Source organism: Ctenocephalides felis, unplaced genomic scaffold (genome assembly GCF_003426905.1).
Source record: "Ctenocephalides felis isolate EL2017-DRISC unplaced genomic scaffold, ASM342690v1 CF-g0.4_SCAFFOLD_01492, whole genome shotgun sequence".
Classification (NCBI taxonomy): Eukaryota; Metazoa; Arthropoda; class Insecta; order Siphonaptera; family Pulicidae; genus Ctenocephalides; species Ctenocephalides felis.
The window spans coordinates 26905510-26914188 of record NW_020537646.1 but is presented as its reverse complement, the minus strand read 5'-3'; the positions used below and the strand labels follow the sequence as shown (position 1 = coordinate 26914188).

At 31.2% G+C, this 8679-nt stretch overlaps 1 protein-coding gene across 1 annotated transcript; it reads right to left on the bottom strand.

The window, feature by feature from the left end:
• Nucleotides 1-718: 718 nt before the first annotated feature.
• LOC113371096 lies at nucleotides 719-7230 on the bottom strand. The gene is made up of 16 exons (XM_026611741.1): nucleotides 7117-7230; nucleotides 6475-6740; nucleotides 5931-6087; nucleotides 5716-5856; nucleotides 5466-5630; nucleotides 4178-4389; nucleotides 3976-4084; nucleotides 3032-3234; nucleotides 2584-2809; nucleotides 2206-2429; nucleotides 2015-2143; nucleotides 1845-1958; nucleotides 1627-1782; nucleotides 1492-1566; nucleotides 1302-1387; nucleotides 719-1023 (listed from the first exon to the last, which is right to left on the bottom strand). Exons 1-16 carry the CDS (start codon nucleotides 7228-7230, stop codon nucleotides 719-721), a joined length of 2682 nt encoding a protein of 893 aa, XP_026467526.1.
• Between the last annotated feature and the right edge of the window lie 1449 nt (nucleotides 7231-8679).

Here is an 8679-nt window from a genome sequence, read left to right as displayed (position 1 = left end):
CCGACATAGTATTAAATAGAATTATCCCAACAGCTTTTAGGACTTAAGTTCAGATTGCTGATTGATCAACTGTTCAACACAATAAAAATAAAAATTACCAACTTACAGTAATTTTTATATTTGTTAACTTCCCATAGGAGAAGTCTATGTTTTCCCAACACAAGGCGATTTGATCATTTTTTTTAAATTCAAAAGTTTGCCTACATTACCAATATTTTGTATTCAATTTTATTTCAACATGTTTTCAAATATTTTTATTAATAATACCCACGTATGATACAATTTGTAACTTCTAATTAACAATGTTGGCTGTTTTGTCATATTTATAAATAATTTATTTTACATCAGTTTTTAGAACGTATCAAACAAACGCATTGTTTGAACTGTAAAACTACGTTCATAAAAACCACTAAAAAACTTTTATGTGCATGTGATCGTAAATAATACGTATGTACCATATATTTTATGGTCTCTAAAATACACATTTGTGTATTGCATAAATTTAACATCATAAAATGTGTTGCGGATACTATAATGAAATTATTTCACATTTTTATGCCAGAAATTAAAATATTTTTAAACAGCAAGTAGTTAAAAGAAATGTTAATTGGGTAATTAAAAAAATGTAGGATGCACTTGGAATTAAAAATTAATAAATTGATATTCAAATAAGTAGTCTTTAAATCTTGTATATAAAAATGATTATTTCCATTTTTTATCAAGGTTCTAAAATTATAGACAGAAGAAAATTTTCCTGGTCTTCTTTATATCTTGCCCTGTACAGAAACTCTGCAGCTTCAGGGTCAACTTTCAAAGCATACCTCATAGCTGCTTTTTGAGCTAAATCAATTGATCGTAAGATTTCCAACAGCTTCTGAACTCGATTGTCTTCTAAAATGGGTTGGAAAAACTGTAAACAATTATCTACGATATCCATATCTGTATATCCTCTCGAATATTGGTGCCATTGTGGCACTGATGGAGAACTGTCGCAAATATCTTCCAATTGGTCTGTGGATGAATCTGAAAATTTTAAAAATATAACTATCGATATTTCAGCCTTTTTTGTAATGAAAATTCAGTCAATCAAACAAAACCAAACATTTTTGGCATCTCTCTGATTATGAAATAAACTTATGTCATCAAATTTTGAAGGAATTGATAAACTGGATTAGTCTTACCACATTTCAGATTATACCCTATAATTATTTATTTTTCTAATTAATTTGTTTATTTGCCTATGCCAAAAGCTGACAACAAACGTTTTCTCATTGCAGGCGAAAAAACATTATCTTCTTTACCATCCTGATTGTAGTTTTCGCTCTCACGATCTTTGCGGCTGGTTGGACCCCTTGCATTTGCCTCTAATATTCGTCTCGCCTGTACTCTACCGAAAATTGCCAACGTTTGCAATATAAGTCTAATATATTATTTTAATTTTTCTTTTGAATGATTTTAAATAACTAAATATAATTAAAGTGTATTTTATACCTAGATGATGATATGCAGTTGAGAAAATGCTGATCTACCTCAGGAAGACGATCCAGCAATCGACTTATGATGTGTCTTAAAAAATAAGCAGTTAAATTATGATATTAAAAAAACGTCCTGATTTTATAAACTTACCCCAAATATGGTAAATACGGTGCAGTTCTAGATGCTAAGTGGAAAGCCCTTTGATATCCTGGTAAACGAGGATCGCGATATAGCTTGCACAACTTTTCAAATATATCGTGCATCTGGGCGTGCTTTTTTCGTACATGGGCCCAAGTCTTTCGCAACCTAAAACGGCATCAACATTATATAATGAAACATAAAAATTGTGAAATTACCAGCCAATATACCTGTAACATGGAGGACTTTGAAGACCAGCAAGTACATTATAGCAACTTTGGAAATTGTGGATCTGATGGCATTTCTCTGCTGTGTATATAAATCTTGCTATCAATCGAGCTCGTCTAAAACCAAAAAAAGATAAATATCATATAGGTTTAATTGTTTTATATTGACTTACCTTCTTAAATCATCTTCGGCAACAATGGAAGTTGTAACAAGGCATGAGACTCGATGTCCAAATGCAATAATCGCGATCAAATTTGGAGAATGTCTTGAAGTCTGTGTCCATACAACATTAGCAATCTCTCTGCGGTAAATCAAAATTTATTACCAAAAACTACTAAAACAATTCTGATATTTTTGTTATACCTTGGCGTGAGTTGTAAAAATAATTTTCTGTCCGTCATTGTTAATTGATATGCTAGCATTGTTGAATCGAAGTTCCAGGCGTTAAATGGTTTTCTCACTTTCAAGGCTTTCCTGATTGCAGCGCATGGATCTTGTTTTTTCCTCTTTTTAGAAGATTTCCGTGGCTGATCCCCAATCACCTCTGCAGATGGAACAAAACATCCAGCAGACAACTTGGAATTGACCTTGGTTCGCGCGAAACAAAATAGCGAAATCAACTATAATGAACCGCGGACAGAAAAAATGTTCCATTTCGGATATATTTTATTCTTAGGTATTTCATTATGTAATATATAAAAATATCTGTATATGCAACATAATAAATTTATTAATCATTACCTTTTTAAGAGCCTTGTCTTCCATCGTGAGAAGGTCTGAAGAACTTTGATTTTCATTTCTACCAGAGTTCCATTTCTGATTGCATTTTTTCACTTTTGGTTTGGATTTGAAATAGTTGCCTAATACTGCTTTTGTTCTATTCGAACGCTTTTGTAATAGGTGCGGCAATACTCCCAAATACTGTCTTTGTTCTCGATAAGCTTCATGAGCTCTTCTCGGACGATACCTTTTAAAATAGAATATTGAATTATAATAAATTAGATGCTACAAATTCAGTCATCACACATTAGGTGTCATATTATTCTTTTGAAATTTATCGCACATGGACCATCTGTACTAATGGAGAATATAAAGTTCATCGCTTTATCATTCTAGACTTAAGTAAGTAGGTATGTGCATATACAATGGTCGCTTTTAATTTCAAATTTACTACAACATTCGACTTTACCATAAGTCCGTTGTCCAAAATAGAAGTGCAGGTTCTGATTGTACAGCAAATCTAACACTGGTACCCCCGCAATCACCATTTAGGCGACCAAGATTCTCATCAGATATACTAGCAGTTAATAAACGACGTGGAAGAGATGGCAATAAATTTGGATCAACGTTAGCAGCACCACAAATACGGACGCACGACACCGCACGTTTAACCTAAGGTAAAAAAGGACACAGAAACAAACATTGTGACCATCTGATACATTCCTTATTATTTAATTATAATTTTTATAATAAACTGAACGGTAAGCAAAACAATTCTCAGTATTCAATTCAATGTGTGAAGTAGTTTTCTACTACCTAGGATTTATTGGAAGGCTACCCCCGAATAGTAGTCTCTTCCCCATTATGATGGATCTGATGGATCTAATCTGATAAATTATTAGATATTTCTAATAAAGTGTGACATACTGTCGTAATGCACCGAAAACGTATTTTTCTTACTATTATGTTAAGGTTTAAGTAAAAACCGATATCCCTACTTGGTATCACGTTGGTAGCCATTTTCACCACACACTCAATCGAATTTCAGGGACCAATTCTGCCGCGTAACAGAAAAATGTTACGACATTCAATATGCTAATGAATCATACTGAATACTGTCAAATTGTCATGTATTTGCTGTTCATTCAGGTGTTTTACGCATAAACTGCTACGTCACTCGTATGTTATCGAGTTGTATCAGAAACACACTGTTATCTAACATTGTTTTTTTTTACATTTCTGCGGCTCTTAGGTCATGTTTTCCATCAGTCAATCTGAGAAATTTGCCTGACTGCACACCAACCGCGTGTCTTTTGTCAATATTAGTATGGAAATTTTTCTGTTATGCGGCCGAATCGGTTCCATCTAATTTATTAACATTTATAATATGTCAGACAAGTTCATAAATCGTACCTGAAGAGAATAACGTTCTCCTTGTGATAACGTCCATGGACCTAAACCACTTAACAAGTGAGGTTTTGGAATAAGAGCATATCGCCTTTTATGTCTAGTTAATCTCGACCTACATTAATATTAAAGAAAAATTGTAAAATATAAATATTAACTCCAGGTAAAAATTAATGCACTTCATTTATTTTTTCAACTTTTTTTATACCTGCATCTGGAAATTCGAGCAGCTTCTTCCCATAAATCAACTGCTAAGTCTGCTATCTCTGCCGGTTCTAGATCAGGAGGACAAGGTGGTGCCAATGGTGCCAAATGGCGCAACGTGTTCGGATTACGTGGAGTTTGTAACAATGAATGTCGCTCAACTGGTGGCGGATCAACTGATAAACGTAACCCACTTGAACATTGATCGCTTACACCCTGAAATGAAACACTAAAGCCATAAAAACTACAAAAGATTTTTTAGTGATACATGTGAAAATGATAATTTAAACAGACTTTGTAATACAAAATCATTATTGTGCACATTGAGCGCATCTCTTGTCGGGGGGATTCTTGTGACTTTCTTATTATGTATTTTTAGATAAGTACTTTTACTTCCTACTTTCTACTAATTATTTATAGTTCTTTTCAACTTAACAATATTACATACAAGTAAATGTGTACGAACAAGAAATTTGTACAAAGTATATATTTTGATGAATTCCTTTTTACAAACCAGTGAAGCTAAGAAATTTCTACAATTTAGTTATTGCAAAAATAACGTATTTTTCGATATATTTGTTTTTACAGGCCTATTATGATCACCGAAGATGCTAATTCCGGGACCACTTTTGAACACTTTTGAAAGTAAATATTCTAAGCTATTATTATCCTATTAATAACTCATTTTTTCAAAGTACTGTTTATAGTTTCTAGTAATGAATCATATTGAAATATATAAATTTAAAAAAAATACTTTGAAATGAAATAATAGTTTGGGACGTTTTTAAATAATATTTTCTTTACAATTTGAGTTTATATCATTGTATTGACATGACTCGGAAAAAAGACACTTCAAAATATAATAATTTAATAAACACAAAATCATTGCCACAAAATTGTTTTCATAATATACAATAGTATAATCAGGAGAAATTATAGATAAATAATTTGTGTTTATTTAATTTATATATTTTGAGGGTTTTCTCCTGGTGAATGACATGATATCATAAATCTATATGGTGTCAAAGCAAGCATTATTATTTTTAAATCGACGTATTGACAGTTAAATTGTAACAAATATATTTCAACGCAAAAAAGCTTTTAAGATATATATTATTAAGTGCCCTGTTCAGATGCAGATCCGTAATTTGTGTTAATCTTCAACTTAAACCGGAAAGATCACGTTGCCATTTCACATCGCAGTGCCCAAATTCAAGTTGAAAGTAAAATTGGAAGTGAAATTTTAATTGATAACTTAATATCGTTGAAATAGATGCATATGTTTATCAAACCTCTGCAAATCTGGATATAGAAGACTCGTTTCTTTCTACGTCATAGCAACTGCAATCTTCTTTCAAGGTTTCAGTACTAGATTTGTCTCTTTTCTTTTTTTTCTTTTCTGGTTTGCGATACAGAAGTTTTACTTCCGGCTCCGACTTTTCCTTCCCGATATAGGTCTATCAAGAGAGAAATTAATTTCATGTCATATTTCAATCAAGAGTAAAATAATGAAGTCAATTAATAAAAAGTAATTTTTCTAACTGGTTGAGCAGGCCTGTAGTTCTCCGGTCTTATTTCTTCAATAGATCCAAGATAAACATCTCGTTCATTCCACACCTTTCGTCTACTTTTACCTCGACTGAGTATGGATGGTTTTCTTGCTTCTCCGTGAGTGCAAAATATCTACATAACAAAATTGACGTTTAATTAATATGGAAATTACTACCAGGCAGATATTGTTGAAGAAAGTTAATTACCTGATCACAATAACGCATGTGAACGCTTCCTTCGCCCGCGCCGCATGTTTTTCCGAGAACATACTGCGTTGAACATGTTGACGAGGAGGCTGCTGAAGTTTCAGAACAAGAACGTACTATTTCCGAGTCGGGGTTCAGATATTTTACACGCTCGCACCTGTACTTAAAATAAATATTATTTTCTCATTTTCTCGTAAGTAATCTATAATACATAAATACATTGAAAATTATATATTTTTAGAATCATTAAGGTTGAAGAAACAAGTATAAAAATTAGTGGAAAATAGTCTTGATCTCTACTACAAACTAACCAGGACGAATCCCAACTAGTATCATTCGAAAAACTTTTAAATTTTCAAAATCGATTAATTCTAAATGCCAATAGTTCTAAAAAAAGCAGCTCAGCCAACAAATCAACGCAAGACCTTATGAAATTAGAGCAGTCGTTTTTGAGGAAATGTTGACAAATTTTAGCTCACTCACATATATTTGCAAGTAAGCCAAACACATACAATGTTTATATGCAAGTACGCATTTTTATTACCAAAGGTTCCAATAAGCAGCTCTCATGACAAATCCACCAAGTTCATAATAAGTTGTTATAGAATTGCAAAAGTGAGCTTTCAGAGTTTGCCTTTTTCTGCGATGATATACACTCAATGTAACACATTCTACACCGCATACAGTGACCAGTTCTAAAGTTTCTGTTCTTGGATCAATGCATTTTGGAACAAAGGCATTTTTTGCTGAAGCTTTTGGTAGCAAATCAGCTGCGATAATTAGCTTCGTAGGAGTTAGCCCTATATGAACCTACAGAAATTAAAATATTTTAGTATTATTGATGTATTAATTAGTTAAAGCCAGAAAATCCGATTTGCTGATTTCATACTTTTGGCGTTTTGAGTCCATCTGATTCTAAATTTGAAAAATATGTTTGTGTGTTTATAAAGGCCAAAAAATTATATTTAGTAGTAAGTGAACAATCTGCTTCAGGTGAGGTATTGCAACATTTTCCAAAAGACTATTTTCACTTGGTATTATATTCGAGATCCACAATCTCAAATAAAAATCTAATATCACCACTGCTTGATATCCAGACAATCAAGGTGGGTATAGAACCAGGAACCAGCTGGGTGTAACCAGCTCCAAAATACTTATTACCAAGATGTTTAATTTTGTTGATCACCTGTCTAATTCCGATTCCATTTTTCGTAGTTTCAGCAAAAGGACTTTCAACCAACACCATATCATCTAAGGATTTGTATTCTGTCATGAACAATCTCTGTATTCTGTTTATCATTTTCTTTTAACATACTGATAGGAAATTTAACCTAAATATTTATATAACTCAAGCACATATTTGGCACCGATCATGTATTATCATAAAACAGCTTTATATACTTCCAGGAATATATTAAAAATAGATTATAAAACGTGTATATAATATAAAATCATATTGAATAAATTGTAAAAACTGATAATCTGACGTTGACGTTTAAAAAATTATAAAATTATCATTTGACATATAAATCTGGTTTACTAGATTTTTTGAACAACGTTATTTGATCGTTAATAATTAAATTATTTTCAATTTTATTAAATTTTATGCCCATAAGTATGAAAAATAATTGTATTGAAATATGCATCTATTATATGAATATATCAAAAATGATATATATGAAATATTAAATAATGATTAGATGAACAAGTTGCATACACTTTAAATAAATAAATAAATAAAAAATATTGTAAGCAAAAATACATGTATGCAATTTTCATTTCAAACTCATAATATTTAAATTTATTTATGCGTGTGTCCGAAGAGCCAGGTCCATAATTCAAGATGCCATATTTCGAAGCCCTGTTAATAGTTTTCTATGTTCTTCTTGACCATGAACTCCATTTGGAAGAAAATATAAGTTGCACTAAAATCGTACAAATAATTCAAGTCATCACCGAAACCCAATCAGCTCGACTCCCTACAAGTATCTTTGAATAATTTAAACTAAAAAAAAAAAATTGGCCTATATATACACACAAACATAATTTTTAAATTTCGATTCAAATGAACTCAAATCGTCGAGAATATAAAATCAGCAAATCGGATTTTCTGGCAAACATAAACTTCTTCTACAAAAAGTTATAAAAACTAATACAAATAATATGATATAATCGTGCAAGCTGATACAAGTATATTGCTACCTTTGTGAAATATTTTTCAGATCGAATAACAGCGGACGTCAAAAACGTTTCCTTGAAATCCTCTTTACCGATCCAATCTTCAAAGCTTAAAGTATAATGGCGTTATTATATCTCTTCAGAGCAGATATTCCTACATATATATTGTGATAAATGAAATTTTGATCTAACAAGACTCTTATTGATATGAATTTAATATGAAGTGTGAAGTCAATAGAACGAAAAAATGAATTTGATAACATATGAAGACTACACGTGTGGTACAGGGTATAGTCATTATATATATATATATATATATATATATATATATATATATTAAATTTTTTTATATAATTTTAATGTTGAAATATGTGATATTCACTTTTCAGGGCAATACATCAATTAAAAAATTTGTATGACTTTAAAACATTTTTATTTTTTCCATACGTTTCGACACATAGTTTTGTGTCATCTTCAGTGGACTATGTAATTGTAATAATCCTAATTATTTCCTAATTATAATTGTTCACAATGCACAATGAAACCAATTCTTGTCACTTTAAATTTAACA

Coding starts and splice junctions, on each gene's coding strand:
- LOC113371096 (XM_026611741.1), bottom strand. CDS start 7,230: ATGATAAACAGAATACAGAGATTGTTCATGACAGAATACAAATCCTTA. Junction 2,144..2,205: donor TTTTTACAACTCACGCCAAG/GTATAACAAAAA, acceptor GATTTACCGCAG/AGAGATTGCTAATGTTGTAT. Junction 1,959..2,014: donor GCCGAAGATGATTTAAGAAG/GTAAGTCAATAT, acceptor TTTTGGTTTTAG/ACGAGCTCGATTGATAGCAA.